We start from the raw sequence: 23,915 nt of genomic DNA on the forward strand, positions 1-23,915 counted from the left end.
TCGGCTGGGTCTTGGTACCTACAGTGACAAGAGGTGGAGTAGGACCAATGCCAAAGGCAGCAGAGGCCTCATAGTGCAGAGGGTCCGGGAGCCGTGTGAAAGCGGCAGGTCTTGCGCGCCAAGGACAGTGGATGCAGTGGGACAATGCACTGGAGCGATCGATGTCCTGGAAGGAAGTGTGGGGTCCTAACATCCTTAAGATCTGGGGCGAAGAAGAAGATCCATCCTGCAAGCAGTGTACCTTGCACCTTGAACCACATCTTGACAGGATGTCCCAAAGTACTTGGAGAGGGCCGATATAGGTGGAGACACGATAAGGTCCTTATGGTGATTTCCAAGTGGAGTTGCAGAGGGTCAAGGCCAATAAACTTCAGGTTTCACCACCCAAGGCTGTCAAGTTGTGCAGGGAAAGAGACAAGGTGCCAAAGGCAAGTACAGCTGCAAAGAATGTCTTTTCCATCTTACTGCAGGGCTCTAGGTGGGAGATACAGGTGGACCTGCAAGAGAAACTCGTCTTCCTGAAAGAGGCAGCTGTAACATCACTCAGGCCAGACATGATCCTGCTATCTAGGAGTAAGATGACCATCCTGATGGCTGAACTTACTGTACCATGGGAGGATAGGCTCACTGTCTCTCACCAGCTGAAAAAAGCCAACTACCAAGACGTGGTTGACGAGGTTCTTGCCAAGGGTTGGTACGCAGTTCTGTTTCCTATAGAAGTTGACTGCCATGGTTTTCCAGCAATATCAGTACGATGCTTCCTACAGAAGATCGGCATGGAACCCAAATAAATCAAGAAGGCCATTGGGGAGCAGCAGCAGAGACCACCTCAGTATGGCTATAGCTGATGAGAGACCACAAGTGCAGGTTCAGTCTTGGCTCAGGGAGTAGGACACCCCAGCCATGCATAGTCCTGAGGCCAGCTGCAGGGAGACGTCCCTGACCGTTACCCCACCATCATGAGGTATCCTAGAGCAAAAGGGACGAAATACCAAGGAAGGATCGCTTTCAGCTGACGACCCTGTAGCTGGTTTTCAAGGATCCTCAGATCATTCTGTCACCAAGGAGTCCCAAGAGAGGGGAGGATTTTGCTACATCTCAAGTGGCTCTTGCAGATTTCTGCTTGTAGCAATGAGTCTTTGATATTTAATTCACCTGAACGTGGAGATAATTGCTCTGTATTGTATCATTTTGAATGCGGTTAATGTTTAATTTTATTATGAAACAATCTGTGTATTATTTTTTTCAATTAACTGGTTGTTTGATTTGAAAAATTCTGAAAATAGTGAAAAATGCCCTAACAGTTACCCAGTCCACACACACACATTCACATACAGCACACAGATTATTCCTCCATAAAGTAGGTAACTTTAGAACTATATTCTAGAAAGCATCAATTTTTTACATTTTTATTTAACTTACACATAAAACGTGCAGCTACATATAGTGTCACTTTAAATTAACAGTACTTGAATGTATTTTATTTAATAAGCTTTGGTTCAGTATGTGGTGTGTGAGTGTGCCCTGCGATGGGCTGGCCCCCCGTCCTGGATTGTTCCCTGCCTCGTGCCCATTGCGTCCGGGATAAGCTCTGGACCCCCAGCGACGCAGCAGGACAAGCAGTTTGGAAAATGGATGGATGGATGGTTCAGTATGAGATGAGGTTGGGTATAACAAAAAAGGACAGTAACAACAATAATGCTGTTGTACTGGGTTAATATTTACTATGAAATGCAACATCAGCACTCCTTTTTTTCTCTGATTAAGTCTAGTTGCACTTGCTGCTGACAAATAAATACACCTCTTAAGAAGCATTTATAATTTCGGAAAATTATTTATTATTACCCAGAAATAAAATACCATATTTGGTCAAGGGACTCGAAATTCAAAGTTTAGGACTTGGGACTCCACTCGGGACTTGCATGTCTGGACTTGTTCCCAACTCTGGTAAATGTTTTTCGTTTTCAGTATGTTATGCAATGGCTTAAATGAGATATTCCACATTTTATTATAAAATAGGATTTGTGTTAATTATTTTGCACAATTGAAAGCTAATGTAAGTGTTCAAAGCATGTTAAGGTAGGCTAGGCTAGTCCATAATGCTTGTTAGGGTAGGTGTACTGTATCAAAATGAATTTTCTCTTTACGATATTTTCGCATTATTATAGGTTTATTGGAACGTAACCTTATCATAACACAATAAACAAATTTAAAGATGAACTTTACTAGCAGCATTATAATAATGACTTTGTTCAAATTTTCAATAAATATATCGTTACGTTGAGTAAATTTGGTTAGTGGAGCGCACCACATGCGACTGGTTCTGTAAATCAGGGAAGAGTTTTATAAGCACTGAAGTGGCGGTGAAGGAATGGACAGCTCAACAGCCGCAACATCTTTCGAAAGAGGAGATATTGCGGATAAAAGAAAAACAGACACTAGCGGTGTGGCGGTACTTTCTGAAGTTCGACACGTTTAGTACCGAAAAGCTGCGTCCGTACTAATGTATATGACCATGACATAAAGCACTGAGATATAAACGTAAATGCTTATACACATAAAACACCAATAACTACCGTTAGCTTAGCAACCGTGACGGCTGCTCCAATACCGGCGTTTCACCCGCTTCCATGGTGCTTCGCCATAGCGCAACATTCGGAAATGTAGGTAGATATTCACTAAATCACCTACGCGAAACTGTATTCGATCTAGGTTTAATCACAGCGCCCGTTTGTAGCAGTTAGACTTTGTTCGCAAGACGACTAACACGCTTTGCCGTCTATCCTACACTCGGCGCTATAACCCTCACTGAATCACCGCCTCCTTCGTTATCGACGCACTGACTACACAGGGAACATTTCCGTTGTGAGGTCTGGTAGTTACGTGTAATCAGTAGCGCCCCTAGAGGAACCTCGAGACTTAGCAGGTGGGCTCATACCTCAGCGCTGCCTCTAAAGTGACGAGAGACGCTTTTCCTCTCCTTAAGCTCGAATGAACAATTAACAACGACCCTGCTGACCAGTCAGAAAGAAATAAAATTAATTAATAAAGGCGGCGGGTAGCCTGTAGATATACCCGCAATGCAATATATGTCAGATATAATTGTTGACCATGTGCAGTCATGTCAAAAAGTCAAAATTATTTAGACCCCCCCAAAACACCACTAAAATCTCAGTGTATGTGTGCTGTGAGGAATTACAGCATGAGAGCACCAGAGTGGAAACTGCTGTTAAAAAAGTAACTGTTGGTAGAAAAATGTCTTTCAGTCGTTAGAGACCAAGCAGTGATTGATTAACGCTGAATGGTGAGGATTCCATACTGACAAATCAGAACAGGCCAGGCGGGTGCAGATGATTTCAGCAACTATAAAATAGTCTGCCAGCAAACCAGGCCTAACAGCGTGCTTTACTAGCAGCTCTAGGACAATGGCAGTGCACGAGGGGGTCATAGTGTTGCTGCTTTTTTTAGGTTGCAGCTGTGAAGCTCAACTAAAGTTTGGGTTTCCTGTGACCACCCCTCAGGTGGCAGCAGAATATCAAACTGAATTAGGTGCTCCCCAGGTGGTGGCAGCCAGTTACCAGGTTGGCGTAGGGGCTCCCCAGGTGGCGCCGTCCGGCTTCCAGGTTGGCGTAGGGGCTCCCCAGGTGGCGTCCGGTTATCAGGTTGGCGTAGGTGCTCCCCAGGTGGCGTCCGGCTTCCAGGTTGGCGTAGGGGCTCCCCAGGTGGCGTCCGGCTTCCAGGTTGGCGTAGGTGCTCCCCAGGTGGCGTCCGGTTATCAGGTTGGCGTAGGTGCTCCCCAGGTTGCGTCCGGTTATCAGGTTGGCGTAGGTGCTCCCCAGGTGGCGTCCGGTTATCAGGTTGGCGTAGGTGCTCCCCAGGTGGCGCCGACCGGCTTCAAGGTTGGCGTAGGTGCTCCCCAGGTGGCGTCGACCGGCTTCAAGGTTGGCGTAGGTGCTCCCCAGGTGGCGTCGTCCGGCTTCCAGGTTGGCGTAGGGGCTCCCCAGGTGGCGTCGACCGGCTTCCAGGTTGGCGTAGGGGCTCCCCAGGTGGCGTCGTCCGGCTTCCAGGTTGGCGTAGGGGCTCCCCAGGTGGCGTCGTCCGGCTTCCAGGTTGGCGTAGGGGCTCCCCAGGTGGCGTCGTCCGGCTTCCAGGTTGGCGTAGGGGCTCCCCTGGTGGCGTCGTCCGGCTTCCAGGTTGGCGTAGGGGCTCCCCAGGTGGCGTCGTCCGGCTTCCAGGTTGGCGTAGGGGCTCCGCAGGTGGCGTCGGCCGGCTTCCAGGTTGGCGTAGGGGCTCCGCAGGTGGCGTCGGCCGGCTTCCAGGTTGGCGTAGGGGCTCCCCAGGTGGCGTCGGCCGGCTACCTGAGCAAGCAAGTTGCTCCTGCTCTGGTTAAATCTGTGACTGGAATGCAAGTGAACCCTGATAGTGTGAGGGTTGTATGTGGGGAGGATTCGGTTATGGTGGATGTGCTACGAGACCTTCTAGCTATTGGCCAGCTGATCAATGCTTCAGACATCACTTTTGGTGGCTGTGCACCCATTGGGCAGGATGCTTCTGGCACAGTGAGGTTTCAGTCTGTGCTGCAGGGCTGTGGAAGTACACTGATGGTATGAGGGCTTCCTTTTGATTGGTTGCTGTGTTGGCTATGCTAGTGCTAATCACATTGCTCTTCTCCAGATGACTGCTGATGCCCTGGTTTACAGCTTTGCATTGATCTACACCCCCAGTGGTATTAATGGCAGCCCCATTGTGAGGACCAATGGTGCTGTGGTTGGCATTGAGTGTCACTATTTGAGGTGAGGATGCCCTGTCAGCTTTGGTGTTCCTTAGCCCTAGGAGCTGTTCAACCAGTGTCTGACTTAAATGGGCAGATGTGCCTTAATGGTTGGGGAAGCACTTGTACCAAAGATTGCTGGTTCAAGTCCTTGACCAGCAAGGCACCACTGAGGTACCCTGAACAAGGTGCTGCCCAGGCACTGAATTGACTCCCCCTGATGTGTTTTGATGTCACATGGGTTAAATGCAGAGGATACATTTCATTGTGCACTGTTGTGGTATGTCACTGACCTAAATTCTAATTCTACATGTTGCCTGCTCCTTAGGAAACAAAATGTGAGCAGCAATGCCCTGGTGCCAACATGGATCCCCTACTATGCCACAATGGCGGCTGAGGCACAACTGAATTTCTCACTGAGGCTGATGGATGGTAGGCAAGGGGTTCATGCAGCATATCTGGCTTTACTCAGTGGGCTTGTCCTCAAGTCTATGTGCCCTTTGTGCAGATGCATGGCAGAATGAGAGGGCCTCCAACGTGTACTTCCTGGGAAGTGTCCTGAACATTGAAGCCTCTGTCCTTGTGGGCAACGGTCAGCCCCTGCGTGTCTTTGTGGACAGCTGTGTGGCCACCTTGGTCCCTGATGTGACCTCTGTCCCAAGCTATGCCATTGTGCAGAACTCTGGGTGAGTAACATTGCATGGCTGTGACACCGCTTGGGCAATGCTGCTTGACATGCCTGGCCTTCAGGTGCCTGACTGATGCCAAGGTGACAGGATCCCGCTCCCAGTTCCTGCCCAGGAAGCAGGATGACAAGCTGCAGCTTCAGCTGGATGCTTTCAGGTTCTCTCAGGATGGCAGGAGCTCGGTGAGTACAGGCACTTGTGCAGGATTTCTGTGCTTAAATGAACTGGTTGTGATGGCAGCTGACCAGCTTTTGGTGTCCCCCTAGCTGTACATTACTTGCAGCCTGAGAGCAACAGTGGCTTCTGTGCCTGTGGATTCCCAACACAAGGCTTGTTCCTTCTCTCTCACTGCTAACAGGTCAGTGGGTGCAGCATTATGATGCTGGATCAGTTGCAATAGCTAACAATTGCTATTCCCCATTGCAGGTGGGTGTCTGTGGATGGGAATGACCAGGTGTGTGGCTGCTGTGACACCAGCTGTGGGCTTGCAGGTGTAGCAGGTACGCTTGGCTTCCACCAAAAGATGCTCTGGTGGCTTGTGTTGCTGTGACTGAGGCACCCTTCTTGCCCTTGCAGGTGCTCAAGGCACGGGTGTTCTGGGCCCCATTGCTATCCAACAGGCTCCTCCCAAGGCTAGTCAGCCTGGACAGCTGTATATTCTGAAGGGATAGGTACCTGCTGCCCTAATGTGCCCAGCTGTGCATGGTCCCAGGATGGAAGGAGCCACAACTTGCCTGGCACATTCTCCACTGCTTGTCATGATCTTCCTTCCCCCTGATGTGGTAGTTGTGCAGGAGATCAAGGGCACTGTCTTGTGACTGAATAAACCACTAATTGTGTTTGAAATGGTTGTCTGCCTGTTCCTTTGCTCCCAAGTACACTTCTGGACTGCCTAAATTCTGCAACCCCATCACACTGCTTGCTGCCTGTGGATTTCATGACGAATGAGACCCTGTGGGGAAACGCCAACCCTTACAATGAAGGTGTTGGTGGGGTTGTACACAATGGCCTTCTGTTCAGTCAGGAAACCCTTTTGGGGAAGCTACTCCCTATATTTGGATCAGAGCTTGCTACCAAAAGACAAGGCTAGTCAGTGAGTGCTGATTCCCATCCTCACTCAGTCCCTCTTTCCTGGACAGCAGCTTCCTTTTGATGTGGTCTCAAGCACAACAGCCTGGTTTGGTATCACCTTTGTATCATGTACATGCTCCAAGTAAATAGGAGTACTTGCAAGGGTGTAGGTTCAATTTCAACAATAGTAGGGTCATGATACACTGCTACTGAAATGCAGGATTCCCATCCAATTTGCACTAACAGTAGGTGATGGTATTGCCCCTTAACACTGGTTTCAGCTAGTGCTTAATAAACCCGTGCTGGAGCTTATAAAGAGCAGTGACCAATTGACTGTTACTACATGAGGTGGAGCCGGCTCGTGTGCAAAAGTAATGCACTATTAAATGTGACACGTTTCCTATGAGCAGTCACATGAAACACAGACTACATCAGTTTTAATGCCCATAAAGTGGATCTTTTTCTGTGTGCGGGTGGAGCAGTTTTTACCTTTCAAATCAAGTCAGATAAGGGAAATGCACAAATCCCATCATTTTATGGTAATGCTGTATATTTACAGCAAACTAGTGGTCACTAGCAAGAACTGGTGCTAATTTCACTGATCAAAAGAGAAAATCTGTTTCCTGTGTTTGTCATTTTAAGTATTCAATCTGGTCGTACATTTCTCGTGTTTGAATCAACACTAGAGACGCTCCCCGGGTTACGATGGTCTGTGTTACGCTATTTTGACTTGGAATGGATAAATGTTTTTCACTTTCAGTGTTATTCAATAACTCAAATGAGAGGTGTGGACTCGAGTCACAATTTTGATGACTTGATGAAATCACAAAAGACTTGGCACTCCACTTGGACTTTAACACCAATGACTCATGACTTCACTTAGACTTGATCCTTTTGACTTGAAAAGACTTGATACCTTACACCAAACAAAAAGAATTTTATTTTAAAAACGAATACATTTCTTGAATTAACGTTAACAATATTCTAGTCTACTGTCTTATACTTGAGAGACTCTCTCAGCCCTGCTCTCCAAACTACGAAAAACGATGGATTTGATCAGCTGGTCTCTCAACGCAATTGACACCATCTTCTCGACGAGAAGCCTAGGTTCGGGGGAACCTGACTGTCCGGGGGGAACGTATGCTGCTGGCTACACGATGGACGGATGGGAGCGGTGGAGGGTCGTGTGCCTGGCAGCTCTTTCCGTGGAGGACATTGAAGACATCTACCTATTCGGAACCATGATTACAGGTATTATGCTGATTGGATTAGGCATTGCCCTGGTTTATCAAAGATTGAAGAAGACGGTGACAGCCGCTCAAAGCCCCACTAGGCTGGCCGGAATGATTGATGGAGTGGGCAGAGCTGTTAGCACTCAGACTGTGAAACTGGATAACATCATGGAGAAGCTCACAGCTTTGCAAAACTTATTGGATGGCAGAGGCCAGCGTGGACATTAGCGTGGACATTAGTGGAGCTGGAAATTACAGCTTCTCGTACGGAAACCCAAACAACCCTATTCTATCAGGTTTTGGCTCCCCCCAATCAGCACTGGCCTCGGCCAAGGCCGCTGCTGAACTAACAACTCCCCCTGAAGAACAAGGCAGTGAGACTCTCTTGCATTCCTCTCCCCCGATCCCAAGGACTTACCGCACCCTCCCCCCCATCCAACGCCTTCGCCGCTTCATACCCCCAGCGTGAACAGGCGGGTCTGTTGACCAGCGCCTCCATGGCTGCAGGACCGGATGGCTGTCTGTCTCTGCTGGACTACCTCCACCTCCCCATTTCCCTCACCTGCTGCAAGTCGTGTCATTTTTATGTTGTAATGCGTAGTGACCATGTGCTTATGTTGCTGAGGTGTTTTTTTCGGTTCCCACAATGTCCTCCCCACTGGAGTACAGTCTGGGGGCTGTTTTTTTATTCTCCTCCTCTCTCCTCATGTTATTCTGTTTCTTTTCTTCTCTCTTCCCCTGTCTCCCGACTGGTCTACCCCCTACTGTGATGTTTGTGTATATGTATGGTCGGGTTGATGGCCAGTTTTTTCGCTGGTACTCGTGACTAGTGACATGGTATATTGCAACAGCAATAAAGGGTTTCATCAATCAATCAATCAATTAATTTCCAGCCAGTTTATACAAACTCCCCAGAATGCCCAGCTCTAACACAACATCCAATCAAGATGCAGAAGCGAAGCATGAAGTAATGTGATGTTACTGAGCGCCAGTCGGACAAAAATGATACCTAGGGTCATTTCATTTGCTTTCACAAATTACGAGGTGGTCAACAAGACATGAACTGCAGTATGCAAAACGTGGGTCAAAAATAACAGATGGAGAGGCTATGACGTCCAACTTCTGAAGTCACACAAAGAAAGGTAAGTCGAAGCTAATGTAGTGACTAATGTCCAGTTAATATTAGCTTAATGGCTTGGTGAATTTTCTAGCTTGTTAGTTAAATCATGGGCTTGGAAAGTCTTTTTGCATACATTATGAAAAGTGTTGCGGATTCTCACTCAGATGTAAATCTGAAATAAGATGACACATTTCTACTTTTAATCCGACAACTAGGGCTACAATGTGCTAAGCTTGATTGCAATGGCTGTTTTTGCTGTACCACTTCCCCATGACTCAAGTGGAAGCAATGGAAAGACTGTGTAGCAAGTTTGTTCGGCGATGACTGGGTGTTCCCCCATCCTTCAGCTCAGTAAACCTGTATAGCAAGACTTCCAAGCTTCACCTGCCAGTGTCATCAGTGGTAGAAGAATTCAAGGTTGCCAAGGCAAGAGCGGTAAGCACACTGGCACTATCGGAAGACATGCTGATAAGACTATCAGGTGCAGCAGGAAGTGGAAGCCACAAGCTGCAGTGAGAGAAGCCAAGGCATACTGGAAGCACCAGGAGATCATTGGGGTGGTCTGCCAGGGTCGGCTGGGTCTTGGTACCTACAGTGACAAGAGGTGGAGTAGGACCAATGCCAAAGGCAGCAGAGGCCTCATAGTGCAGAGGGTCCGGGAGCCGTGTGAAAGCGGCAGGTCTTGCGCGCCAAGGACAGTGGATGCAGTGGGACAATGCACTGGAGCGATCGATGTCCTGGAAGGAAGTGTGGGGTCCTAACATCCTTAAGATCTGGGGCGAAGAAGAAGATCCATCCTGCAAGCAGTGTACCTTGCACCTTGAACCACATCTTGACAGGATGTCCCAAAGTACTTGGAGAGGGCCGATATAGGTGGAGACACGATAAGGTCCTTATGGTGATTTCCAAGTGGAGTTGCAGAGGGTCAAGGCCAATAAACTTCAGGTTTCACCACCCAAGGCTGTCAAGTTGTGCAGGGAAAGAGACAAGGTGCCAAAGGCAAGTACAGCTGCAAAGAATGTCTTTTCCATCTTACTGCAGGGCTCTAGGTGGGAGATACAGGTGGACCTGCAAGAGAAACTCGTCTTCCTGAAAGAGGCAGCTGTAACATCACTCAGGCCAGACATGATCCTGCTATCTAGGAGTAAGATGACCATCCTGATGGCTGAACTTACTGTACCATGGGAGGATAGGCTCACTGTCTCTCACCAGCTGAAAAAAGCCAACTACCAAGACGTGGTTGACGAGGTTCTTGCCAAGGGTTGGTACGCAGTTCTGTTTCCTATAGAAGTTGACTGCCATGGTTTTCCAGCAATATCAGTACGATGCTTCCTACAGAAGATCGGCATGGAACCCAAATAAATCAAGAAGGCCATTGGGGAGCAGCAGCAGAGACCACCTCAGTATGGCTATAGCTGATGAGAGACCACAAGTGCAGGTTCAGTCTTGGCTCAGGGAGTAGGACACCCCAGCCATGCATAGTCCTGAGGCCAGCTGCAGGGAGACGTCCCTGACCGTTACCCCACCATCATGAGGTATCCTAGAGCAAAAGGGACGAAATACCAAGGAAGGATCGCTTTCAGCTGACGACCCTGTAGCTGGTTTTCAAGGATCCTCAGATCATTCTGTCACCAAGGAGTCCCAAGAGAGGGGAGGATTTTGCTACATCTCAAGTGGCTCTTGCAGATTTCTGCTTGTAGCAATGAGTCTTTGATATTTAATTCACCTGAACGTGGAGATAATTGCTCTGTATTGTATCATTTTGAATGCGGTTAATGTTTAATTTTATTATGAAACAATCTGTGTATTATTTTTTTCAATTAACTGGTTGTTTGATTTGAAAAATTCTGAAAATAGTGAAAAATGCCCTAACAGTTACCCAGTCCACACACACACATTCACATACAGCACACAGATTATTCCTCCATAAAGTAGGTAACTTTAGAACTATATTCTAGAAAGCATCAATTTTTTACATTTTTATTTAACTTACACATAAAACGTGCAGCTACATATAGTGTCACTTTAAATTAACAGTACTTGAATGTATTTTATTTAATAAGCTTTGGTTCAGTATGTGGTGTGTGAGTGTGCCCTGCGATGGGCTGGCCCCCCGTCCTGGATTGTTCCCTGCCTCGTGCCCATTGCGTCCGGGATAAGCTCTGGACCCCCAGCGACGCAGCAGGACAAGCAGTTTGGAAAATGGATGGATGGATGGTTCAGTATGAGATGAGGTTGGGTATAACAAAAAAGGACAGTAACAACAATAATGCTGTTGTACTGGGTTAATATTTACTATGAAATGCAACATCAGCACTCCTTTTTTTCTCTGATTAAGTCTAGTTGCACTTGCTGCTGACAAATAAATACACCTCTTAAGAAGCATTTATAATTTCGGAAAATTATTTATTATTACCCAGAAATAAAATACCATATTTGGTCAAGGGACTCGAAATTCAAAGTTTAGGACTTGGGACTCCACTCGGGACTTGCATGTCTGGACTTGTTCCCAACTCTGGTAAATGTTTTTCGTTTTCAATATGTTATGCAATGGCTTAAATGAGATATTCGACATTTTATTATAAAATAGGATTTGTGTTAATTATTTTGCACAATTGAAAGCTAATGTAAGTGTTCAAAGCATGTTAAGGTAGGCTAGGCTAGTCCATAATGCTTGTTAGGGTAGGTGTACTGTATCAAAATGAATTTTCTCTTTACGATATTTTCGCATTATTATAGGTTTATTGGAACGTAACCTTATCATAACACAATAAACAAATTTAAAGATGAACTTTACTAGCAGCATTATAATAATGACTTTGTTCAAATTTTCAATAAATATATCGTTACGTTGAGTAAATTTGGTTAGTGGAGCGCACCACATGCGACTGGTTCTGTAAATCAGGGAAGAGTTTTATAAGCACTGAAGTGGCGGTGAAGGAATGGACAGCTCAACAGCCGCAACATCTTTCGAAAGAGGAGATATTGCGGATAAAAGAAAAACAGACACTAGCGGTGTGGCGGTACTTTCTGAAGTTCGACACGTTTAGTACCGAAAAGCTGCGTCCGTACTAATGTATATGACCATGACATAAAGCACTGAGATATAAACGTAAATGCTTATACACATAAAACACCAATAACTACCGTTAGCTTAGCAACCGTGACGGCTGCTCCAATACCGGCGTTTCACCCGCTTCCATGGTGCTTCGCCATAGCGCAACATTCGGAAATGTAGGTAGATATTCACTAAATCACCTACGCGAAACTGTATTCGATCTAAGTTTAATCACAGCGCCCGTTTGTAGCAGTTAGACTTTGTTCGCAAGACGACTAACACGCTTTGCCGTCTATCCAACACTCGGCGCTATAACCCTCACTGAATCACCGCCTCCTTCGTTATCGACGCACTGACTACACAGGGAACATTTCCGTTGTGAGGTCTGGTAGTTACGTGTAATCAGTAGCGCCCCTAGAGGAACCTCGAGACTTAGCAGGTGGGCTCATACCTCAGCGCTGCCTCTAAAGTGACGAGAGACGCTTTTCCTCTCCTTAAGCTCGAATGAACAATTAACAACGACCCTGCTGACCAGTCAGAAAGAAATAAAATTAATTAATAAAGGCGGCGGGTAGCCTGTAGATATACCCGCAATGCAATATATGTCAGATATAATTGTTGACCATGTGCAGTCATGTCAAAAAGTCAAAATTATTTAGACCCCCCCAAAACACCACTAAAATCTCAGTGTATGTGTGCTGTGAGGAATTACAGCATGAGAGCACCAGAGTGGAAACTGCTGTTAAAAAAGTAACTGTTGGTAGAAAAATGTCTTTCAGTCGTTAGAGACCAAGCAGTGATTGATTAACGCTGAATGGTGAGGATTCCATACTGACAAATCAGAACAGGACAGGCGGGTGCAGATGATTTCAGCAACTATAAAATAGTCTGCCAGCAAACCAGGCCTAACAGCGTGCTTTACTAGCAGCTCTAGGACAATGGCAGTGCACGAGGGGGGGGGGGGGGGGGTCATAGTGTTGCTGCTTTTTTTAGGTTGCAGCTGTGAAGCTCAACTAAAGTCTGGGTTTCCTGTGACCACCCCTCAGGTGGCAGCAGAATATCAAACTGGATTAGGTGCTCCCCAGGTGGTGGCAGCCAGTTACCAGGTTGGTGTAGGGGCTCCCCAGGTGGCGCCGTCCGGCTTCCAGGTTGGCGTAGGGGCTCCCCAGGTGGCGCCGTCCGGCTTCCAGGTTGGCGTAGGTGCTCCCCAGGTGGCGTCCGGTTATCAGGTTGGCGTAGGTGCTCCCCAGGTGGCGTCCGGCTTCCAGGTTGGCGTAGGGGCTCCCCAGGTGGCGTCCGGTTATCAGGTTGGCGTAGGTGCTCCCCAGGTGGCGTCCGGCTTCCAGGTTGGCGTAGGGGCTCCCCAGGTGGCGCCGTCCGGCTTCAAGGTTGGCGTAGGGGCTCCCCAGGTGGCGCCGTCCGGCTTCAAGGTTGGCGTAGGTGCTCCCCAGGTGGCGCCGACCGGCTTCAAGGTTGGCGTAGGTGCTCCCCAGGTGGCGTCGACCGGCTTCAAGGTTGGCGTAGGTGCTCCCCAGGTGGCGTCGACCGACTTCAAGGTTGGCGTAGGTGCTCCCCAGGTGGCGTCGTCCGGCTTCCAGGTTGGCGTAGGGGCTCCCCAGGTGGCGTCGACCGGCTTCCAGGTTGGCGTAGGGGCTCCCCAGGTGGCGTCGACCGGCTTCCAGGTTGGCGTAGGGGCTCCCCAGGTGGCGTCGTCCGGCTTCCAGGTTGGCGTAGGGGCTCCGCAGGTGGCGTCGGCCGGCTTCCAGGTTGGCGTAGGGGCTCCGCAGGTGGCGTCGGCCGGCTACCTGAGCAAGCAAGTTGCTCCTGCTCTGGTTAAATCTGTGACTGGAATGCAAGTGAACCCTGATAGTGTGAGGGTTGTATGTGGGGAGGATTCGGTTATGGTGGATGTGCTACGAGACCTTCTAGCTATTGGCCAGCTGATCAATGCTTCAGACATCACTTTTGGTGGCTGTGCACCCATTGGGCAGGATGCTTCTGGCACAGTGAGGTTTCAGTCTGTGCTGCAGGGCTGTGGAAGTACACTGATGGTATGAGGGCTTCCTTTTGATTGGTTGCTGTGTTGGCTATGCTAGTGCTAATCACGTTGCTCTTCTCCAGATGACTGCTGATGCCCTGGTTTACAGCTTTGCATTGATCTACACCCCCAGTGGTATTAATGGCAGCCCCATTGTGAGGACCAATGGTGCTGTGGTTGGCATTGAGTGTCACTATTTGAGGTGAGGATGCCCTGTCAGCTTTGGTGTTCCTTAGCCCTAGGAGCTGTTCAACCAGTGTCTGACTTAAATGGGCAGATGTGCCTTAATGGTTGGGGAAGCACTTGTACCAAAGATTGCTGGTTCAAGTCCTTGACCAGCAAGGCACCACTGAGGTACCCTGAACAAGGTGCTGCCCAGGCACTGAATTGACTCCCCCTGATGTGTTTTGATGTCACATGGGTTAAATGCAGAGGATACATTTCATTGTGCACTGTTGTGGTATGTCACTGACCTAAATTCTAATTCTACATGTTGCCTGCTCCTTAGGAAACAAAATGTGAGCAGCAATGCCCTGGTGCCAACATGGATCCCCTACTATGCCACAATGGCGGCTGAGGCACAACTGAATTTCTCACTGAGGCTGATGGATGGTAGGCAAGGGGTTCATGCAGCATATCTGGCTTTACTCAGTGGGCTTGTCCTCAAGTCTATGTGCCCTTTGTGCAGATGCATGGCAGAATGAGAGGGCCTCCAACGTGTACTTCCTGGGAAGTGTCCTGAACATTGAAGCCTCTGTCCTTGTGGGCAACGGTCAGCCCCTGCCTGTGTTTGTGGACAGCTGTGTGGCCACCTTGGTCCCTGATGTGACCTCTGTCCCAAGCTATGCCATTGTGCAGAACTCTGGGTGAGTAACATTGCATGGCTGTGACACCGCTTGGGCAATGCTGCTTGACATGCCTGGCCTTCAGGTGCCTGACTGATGCCAAGGTGACAGGATCCCGCTCCCAGTTCCTGCCCAGGAAGCAGGATGACAAGCTGCAGCTTCAGCTGGATGCTTTCAGGTTCTCTCAGGATGGCAGGAGCTCGGTGAGTACAGGCACTTGTGCAGGATTTCTGTGCTTAAATGAACTGGTTGTGATGGCAGCTGACCAGCTTTTGGTGTCCCCCTAGCTGTACATTACTTGCAGCCTGAGAGCAACAGTGGCTTCTGTGCCTGTGGATTCCCAACACAAGGCTTGTTCCTTCTCTCTCACTGCTAACAGGTCAGTGGGTGCAGCATTATGATGCTGGATCAGTTGCAATAGCTAACAATTGCTATTCCCCATTGCAGGTGGGTGTCTGTGGATGGGAATGACCAGGTGTGTGGCTGCTGTGACACCAGCTGTGGGCTTGCAGGTGTAGCAGGTACGCTTGGCTTCCACCAAAAGATGCTCTGGTGGCTTGTGTTGCTGTGACTGAGGCACCCTTCTTGCCCTTGCAGGTGCTCAAGGCACGGGTGTTCTGGGCCCCATTGCTATCCAACAGGCTCCTCCCAAGGCTAGTCAGCCTGGACAGCTGTATATTCTGAAGGGATAGGTACCTGCTGCCCTAATGTGCCCAGCTGTGCATGGTCCCAGGATGGAAGGAGCCACAACTTGCCTGGCACATTCTCCACTGCTTGTCATGATCTTCCTTCCCCCTGATGTGGTAGTTGTGCAGGAGATCAAGGGCACTGTCTTGTGACTGAATAAACCACTAATTGTGTTTGAAATGGTTGTCTGCCTGTTCCTTTGCTCCCAAGTACACTTCTGGACTGCCTAAATTCTGCAACCCCATCACACTGCTTGCTGCCTGTGGATTTCATGACGAATGAGACCCTGTGGGGAAACGCCAACCCTTACAATGAAGGTGTTGGTGGGGTTGTACACAATGGCCTTCTGTTCAGTCAGGAAACCCTTTTGGGGAAGCTACTCTCTATATTTGGATCAGAGCTTGCTACCAAAAGACAAGGCTAGTCAGTGAGTGCTGATTCCCATCCTCACTCAGTCCCTCTTTCCTGGACAGCAGCTTCCTTTTGATGTGGTCTCAAGCACAACAGCCTGGTTTGGTATCACCTTTGTATCATGTACATGCTCCAAGTAAATAGGAGTACTTGCAAGGGTGTAGGTTCAATTTCAACAATAGTAGGGTCATGATACACTGCTACTGAAATGCAGGATTCCCATCCAATTTGCACTAACAGTAGGTGATGGTATTGCCCCTTAACACTGGTTTCAGCTAGTGCTTAATAAACCCGTGCTGGAGCTTATAAAGAGCAGTGACCAATTGACTGTTACTACATGAGGTGGAGCCGGCTCGTGTGCAAAAGTAATGCACTATTAAATGTGACACGTTTCCTATGAGCAGTCACATGAAACACAGACTACATCAGTTTTAATGCCCATAAAGTGGATCTTTTTCTGTGTGCGGGTGGAGCAGTTTTTACCTTTCAAATCAAGTCAGATAAGGGAAATGCACAAATCCCATCATTTTATGGTAATGCTGTATATTTACAGCGAACTAGTGGTCACTAGCAAGAACTGGTGCTAATTTCACTGATCAAAAGAGAAAATCTGTTTCCTGTGTTTGTCATTTTAAGTATTCAATCTGGTCGTACATTTCTCGTGTTTGAATCAACACTAGAGACGCTCCCCGGGTTACGATGGTCTGTGTTACGCTATTTTGACTTGGAATGGATAAATGTTTTTCACTTTCAGTGTTATTCAATAACTCAAATGAGAGGTGTGGACTCGAGTCACAATTTTGATGACTTGATGAAATCACAAAAGACTTGGCACTCCACTTGGACTTTAACACCAATGACTCATGACTTCACTTAGACTTGATCCTTTTGACTTGAAAAGACTTGATACCTTACACCAAACAAAAAGAATTTTATTTTAAAAACGAATACATTTCTTGAATTAACGTTAACAATATTCTAGTCTACTGTCTTATACTTGAGAGACTCTCTCAGCCCTGCTCTCCAAACTACGAAAAACGATGGATTTGATCAGCTGGTCTCTCAACGCAATTGACACCATCTTCTCGACGAGAAGCCTAGGTTCGGGGGAACCTGACTGTCCGGGGGGAACGTATGCTGCTGGCTACACGATGGACGGATGGGAGCGGTGGAGGGTCGTGTGCCTGGCAGCTCTTTCCGTGGAGGACATTGAAGACATTGATTGGATTAGGCATTGCCCTGGTTTATCAAAGATTGAAGAAGACGGTGACAGCCGCTCAAAGCCCCACTAGGCTGGCCGGAATGATTGATGGAGTGGGCAGAGCTGTTAGCACTCAGACTGTGAAACTGGATAACATCATGGAGAAGCTCACAGCTTTGCAAAACTTATTGGATGGCAGAGGCCAGCGTGGACATTAGCGTGGACATTAGTGGAGCTGGAAATTACAGCTTCTCGTACGGAAACCCAAACAACCCTATTCTATCAGGTTTTGGCTCCCCCCAATCAGCACTGGCCTCGGCCAAGGCCGCTGCTGAACTAACAACTCCCCCTGAAGAACAAGGCAGTGAGACTCTCTTGCATTCCTCTCCCCCGATCCCAAGGACTTACCGCACCCTCCCCCCCATCCAACGCCTTCGCCGCTTCATACCCCCAGCGTGAACAGGCGGGTCTGTTGACCAGCGCCTCCATGGCTGCAGGACCGGATGGCTGTCTGTCTCTGCTGGACTACCTCCACCTCCCCATTTCCCTCACCTGTTGCAAGTCGTGTCATTTTTATGTTGTAATGCGTAGTGACCATGTGCTTATGTTGCTGAGGTGTTTTTTTCGGTTCCCACAATGTCCTCCCCACTGGAGTACAGTCTGGGGGCTGTTTTTTTATTCTCCTCCTCTCTCCTCATGTTATTCTGTTTCTTTTCTTCTCTCTTCCCCTGTCTCCCGACTGGTCTACCCCCTACTGTGATGTTTGTGTATATGTATGGTCGGGTTGATGGCCAGTTTTTTCGCTGGTACTCGTGACTAGTGACATGGTATATTGCAACAGCAATAAAGGGTTTCATCAATCAATCAATCAATTCATTTCCAGCCAGTTTATACAAACTCCCCAGAATGCCCAGCTCTAACACAACATCCAATCAAGATGCAGAAGCGAAGCATGAAGTAATGTGATGTTACTGAGCGCCAGTCGGACAAAAATGATACCTAGGGTCATTTCATTTGCTTTCACAAATTACGAGGTGGTCAACAAGACATGAACTGCAGTATGCAAAACGTGGGTCAAAAATAACAGATGGAGAGGCTATGACGTCCAACTTCTGAAGTCACACAAAGAAAGGTAAGTCGAAGCTAATGTAGTGACTAATGTCCAGTTAATATTAGCTTAATGGCTTGGTGAATTTTCTAGCTTGTTAGTTAAATCATGGGCTTGGAAAGTCTTTTTGCATACATTATGAAAAGTGTTGCGGATTCTCACTCAGATGTAAATCTGAAATAAGATGACACATTTCTACTTTTAATCCGACAACTAGGGCTACAATGTGCTAAGCTTGATTGCAATGGCTGTTTTTGCTGTACCACTTCCCCATGACTCAAGTGGAAGCAATGGAAAGACTGTGTAGCAAGTTTGTTCGGCGATGACTGGGTGTTCCCCCATCCTTCAGCTCAGTAAACCTGTATAGCAAGACTTCCAAGCTTCACCTGCCAGTGTCATCAGTGGTAGAAGAATTCAAGGTTGCCAAGGCAAGAGCGGTAAGCACACTGGCACTATCGGAAGACATGCTGATAAGACTATCAGGTGCAGCAGGAAGTGGAAGCCACAAGCTGCAGTGAGAGAAGCCAAGGCATACTGGAAGCACCAGGAGATCATTGGGGTGGTCTGCCAGGGTCGGCTGGGTCTTGGTACCTACAGTGACAAGAGGTGGAGTAGGACCAATGCCAAAGGCAGCAGAGGCCTCATAGTGCAGAGGGTCCGGGAGCCGTGTGAAAGCGGCAGGTCTTGCGCGCCAAGGACAGTGGATGCAGTGGGACAATGCACTGGAGCGATCGATGTCCTGGAAGGAAGTGTGGGGTCCTAACATCCTTAAGATCTGGGGCGAAGAAGAAGATCCATCCTGCAAGCAGTGTACCTTGCACCTTGAACCACATCTTGACAGGATGTCCCAAAGTACTTGGAGAGGGCCGATATAGGTGGAGACACGATAAGGTCCTTATGGTGATTTCCAAGTGGAGTTGCAGAGGGTCAAGGCCAATAAACTTCAGGTTTCACCACCCAAGGCTGTCAAGTTGTGCAGGGAAAGAGACAAGGTGCCAAAGGCAAGTACAGCTGCAAAGAATGTCTTTTCCATCTTACTGCAGGGCTCTAGGTGGGAGATACAGGTGGACCTGCAAGAGAAACTCGTCTTCCTGAAAGAGGCAGCTGTAACATCACTCAGGCCAGACATGATCCTGCTATCTAGGAGTAAGATGACCATCCTGATGGCTGAACTTACTGTACCATGGGAGGATAGGCTCACTGTCTCTCACCAGCTGAAAAAAGCCAACTACCAAGACGTGGTTGACGAGGTTCTTGCCAAGGGTTGGTACGCAGTTCTGTTTCCTATAGAAGTTGACTGCCATGGTTTTCCAGCAATATCAGTACGATGCTTCCTACAGAAGATCGGCATGGAACCCAAATAAATCAAGAAGGCCATTGGGGAGCAGCAGCAGAGACCACCTCAGTATGGCTATAGCTGATGAGAGACCACAAGTGCAGGTTCAGTCTTGGCTCAGGGAGTAGGACACCCCAGCCATGCATAGTCCTGAGGCCAGCTGCAGGGAGACGTCCCTGACCGTTACCCCACCATCATGAGGTATCCTAGAGCAAAAGGGACGAAATACCAAGGAAGGATCGCTTTCAGCTGACGACCCTGTAGCTGGTTTTCAAGGATCCTCAGATCATTCTGTCACCAAGGAGTCCCAAGAGAGGGGAGGATTTTGCTACATCTCAAGTGGCTCTTGCAGATTTCTGCTTGTAGCAATGAGTCTTTGATATTTAATTCACCTGAACGTGGAGATAATTGCTCTGTATTGTATCATTTTGAATGCGGTTAATGTTTAATTTTATTATGAAACAATCTGTGTATTATTTTTTTCAATTAACTGGTTGTTTGATTTGAAAAATTCTGAAAATAGTGAAAAATGCCCTAACAGTTACCCAGTCCACACACACACATTCACATACAGCACACAGATTATTCCTCCATAAAGTAGGTAACTTTAGAACTATATTCTAGAAAGCATCAATTTTTTACATTTTTATTTAACTTACACATAAAACGTGCAGCTACATATAGTGTCACTTTAAATTAACAGTACTTGAATGTATTTTATTTAATAAGCTTTGGTTCAGTATGTGGTGTGTGAGTGTGCCCTGCGATGGGCTGGCCCCCCGTCCTGGATTGTTCCCTGCCTCGTGCCCATTGCGTCCGGGATAAGCTCTGGACCCCCAGCGACGCAGCAGGACAAGCAGTTTGGAAAATGGATGGATGGATGGTTCAGTATGAGATGAGGTTGGGTATAACAAAAAAGGACAGTAACAACAATAATGCTGTTGTACTGGGTTAATATTTACTATGAAATGCAACATCAGCACTCCTTTTTTTCTCTGATTAAGTCTAGTTGCACTTGCTGCTGACAAATAAATACACCTCTTAAGAAGCATTTATAATTTCGGAAAATTATTTATTATTACCCAGAAATAAAATACCATATTTGGTCAAGGGACTCGAAATTCAAAGTTTAGGACTTGGGACTCCACTCGGGACTTGCATGTCTGGACTTGTTCCCAACTCTGGTAAATGTTTTTCGTTTTCAGTATGTTATGCAATGGCTTAAATGAGATATTCCACATTTTATTATAAAATAGGATTTGTGTTAATTATTTTGCACAATTGAAAGCTAATGTAAGTGTTCAAAGCATGTTAAGGTAGGCTAGGCTAGTCCATAATGCTTGTTAGGGTAGGTGTACTGTATCAAAATGAATTTTCTCTTTACGATATTTTCGCATTATTATAGGTTTATTGGAACGTAACCTTATCATAACACAATAAACAAATTTAAAGATGAACTTTACTAGCAGCATTATAATAATGACTTTGTTCAAATTTTCAATAAATATATCGTTACGTTGAGTAAATTTGGTTAGTGGAGCGCACCACATGCGACTGGTTCTGTAAATCAGGGAAGAGTTTTATAAGCACTGAAGTGGCGGTGAAGGAATGGACAGCTCAACAGCCGCAACATCTTTCGAAAGAGGAGATATTGCGGATAAAAGAAAAACAGACACTAGCGGTGTGGCGGTACTTTCTGAAGTTCGACACGTTTAGTACCGAAAAGCTGCGTCCGTACTAATGTATATGACCATGACATAACGCACTGAGATATAAACGTAAATGCTTATACACATAAAACACCAATAACTACCGTTAGCTTAGCAACCGTGACGGCTGCTCCAATACCGGCGTTTCACCCGCTTCCATGGTGCTTCGCCATAGCGCAACATTCGGAAATGTAGGTAGATATTCACTAAATCACCTACGCGAAACTGTATTCGATCTAGGTTTAATCACAGCGCCCGTTTGTAGCAGTTAGACTTTGTTCGCAAGACGACTAACACGCTTTGCCGTCTATCCTACACTCGGCGCTATAACCCTCACTGAATCACCGCCTCCTTCGTTATCGACGCACTGACTACACAGGGAACATTTCCGTTGTGAGGTCTGGTAGTTACGTGTAATCAGTAGCGCCCCTAGAGGAACCTCGAGACTTAGCAGGTGGGCTCATACCTCAGCGCTGCCTCTAAAGTGACGAGAGACGCTTTTCCTCTCCTTAAGCTCGAATGAACAATTAACAACGACCCTGCTGACCAGTCAGAAAGAAATAAAATTAATTAATAAAGGCGGCGGGTAGCCTGTAGATATACCCGCAATGCAATATATGTCAGATATAATTGTTGACCATGTGCAGTCATGTCAAAAAGTCAAAATTATTTAGACCCCCCCAAAACACCACTAAAATCTCAGTGTATGTGTGCTGTGAGGAATTACAGCATGAGAGCACCAGAGTGGAAACTGCTGTTAAAAAAGTAACTGTTGGTAGAAAAATGTCTTTCAGTCGTTAGAGACCAAGCAGTGATTGATTAACGCTGAATGGTGAGGATTCCATACTGACAAATCAGAACAGGCCAGGCGGGTGCAGATGATTTCAGCAACTATAAAATAGTCTGCCAGCAAACCAGGCCTAACAGCGTGCTTTACTAGCAGCTCTAGGACAATGGCAGTGCACGAGGGGGTCATAGTGTTGCTGCTTTTTTTAGGTTGCAGCTGTGAAGCTCAACTAAAGTCTGGGTTTCCTGTGACCACCCCTCAGGTGGCAGCAGAATATCAAACTGGATTAGGTGCTCCCCAGGTGGTGGCAGCCAGTTACCAGGTTGGCGTAGGGGCTCCCCAGGTGGCGCCGTCCGGCTTCCAGGTTGGCGTAGGGGCTCCCCAGGTGGCGTCCGGTTATCAGGTTGGCGTAGGTGCTCCCCAGGTGGCGTCCGGCTTCCAGGTTGGCGTAGGGGCTCCCCAGGTGGCGTCCGGCTTCCAGGTTGGCGTAGGTGCTCCCCAGGTGGCGTCCGGTTATCAGGTTGGCGTAGGTGCTCCCCAGGTGGCGTCCGGTTATCAGGTTGGCGTAGGTGCTCCCCAGGTGGCGTCCGGTTATCAGGTTGGCGTAGGTGCTCCCCAGGTGGCGTCCGGCTTCCAGGTTGGCGTAGGGGCTCCCCAGGTGGCGCCGTCCGGCTTCAAGGTTGGCGTAGGTGCTCCCCAGGTGGCGCCGACCGGCTTCAAGGTTGGCGTAGGTGCTCCCCAGGTGGCGCCGACCGGCTTCAAGGTTGGCGTAGGTGCTCCCCAGGTGGCGTCGACCGGCTTCAAGGTTGGCGTAGGTGCTCCCCAGGTGGCGTCGACCGGCTTCCAGGTTGGCGTAGGTGCTCCCCAGGTGGCGTCGACCGGCTTCCAGGTTGGCGTAGGGGCTCCCCAGGTGGCGTCGTCCGGCTTCCAGGTTGGCGTAGGGGCTCCCCAGGTGGCGTCGTCCGGCTTCCAGGTTGGCGTAGGGGCTCCGCAGGTGGCGTCGGCCGGCTTCCAGGTTGGCGTAGGGGCTCCCCAGGTGGCGTCGGCCGGCTACCTGAGCAAGCAAGTTGCTCCTGCTCTGGTTAAATCTGTGACTGGAATGCAAGTGAACCCTGATAGTGTGAGGGTTGTATGTGGGGAGGATTCGGTTATGGTGGATGTGCTACGAGACCTTCTAGCTATTGGCCAGCTGATCAATGCTTCAGACATCACTTTTGGTGGCTGTGCACCCATTGGGCAGGATGCTTCTGGCACAGTGAGGTTTCAGTCTGTGCTGCAGGGCTGTGGAAGTACACTGATGGTATGAGGGCTTCCTTTTGATTGGTTGCTGTGTTGGCTATGCTAGTGCTAATCACGTTGCTCTTCTCCAGATGACTGCTGATGCCCTGGTTTACAGCTTTGCATTGATCTACACCCCCAGTGGTATTAATGGCAGCCCCATTGTGAGGACCAATGGTGCTGTGGTTGGCATTGAGTGTCACTATTTGAGGTGAGGATGCCCTGTCAGCTTTGGTGTTCCTTAGCCCTAGGAGCTGTTCAACCAGTGTCTGACTTAAATGGGCAGATGTGCCTTAATGGTTGGGGAAGCACTTGTACCAAAGATTGCTGGTTCAAGTCCTTGACCAGCAAGGCACCACTGAGGTACCCTGAACAAGGTGCTGCCCAGGCACTGAATTGACTCCCCCTGATGTGTTTTGATGTCACATGGGTTAAATGCAGAGGATACATTTCATTGTGCACTGTTGTGGTATGTCACTGACCTAAATTCTAATTCTACATGTTGCCTGCTCCTTAGGAAACAAAATGTGAGCAGCAATGCCCTGGTGCCAACATGGATCCCCTACTATGCCACAAT

General features: G+C 48.1%; 1 protein-coding gene and 1 pseudogene across 1 annotated transcript in view; both read left to right on the top strand.

Moving 5' to 3' along the window:
• Positions 1–3,954: 3,954 nt before the first annotated feature.
• LOC125747807 (zona pellucida sperm-binding protein 3-like) lies at positions 3,955–6,128 on the top strand (annotated as a pseudogene).
• A 3,484-nt stretch (positions 6,129–9,612) lies between these two features.
• Positions 9,613–23,915, top strand: part of LOC125747808 (uncharacterized) — a 136,537-nt gene continuing 122,234 nt past the window's right edge. The window contains exons 1-6 of the mRNA XM_049023318.1: positions 9,613–9,688; positions 9,791–10,141; positions 13,124–13,149; positions 13,228–13,347; positions 13,516–13,641; positions 22,845–22,949. Of these exons, the coding sequence (XP_048879275.1) occupies positions 9,613–9,688; positions 9,791–10,141; positions 13,124–13,149; positions 13,228–13,347; positions 13,516–13,641; positions 22,845–22,949 (804 nt within the window). The remainder of the gene's footprint in view (positions 9,689–9,790; positions 10,142–13,123; positions 13,150–13,227; positions 13,348–13,515; positions 13,642–22,844; positions 22,950–23,915) is intronic.

The sequence above is a fragment of the Brienomyrus brachyistius genome, chromosome 8, assembly GCF_023856365.1.
Source record: "Brienomyrus brachyistius isolate T26 chromosome 8, BBRACH_0.4, whole genome shotgun sequence".
In the NCBI taxonomy this organism is placed as follows: Eukaryota; Metazoa; Chordata; class Actinopteri; order Osteoglossiformes; family Mormyridae; genus Brienomyrus; species Brienomyrus brachyistius.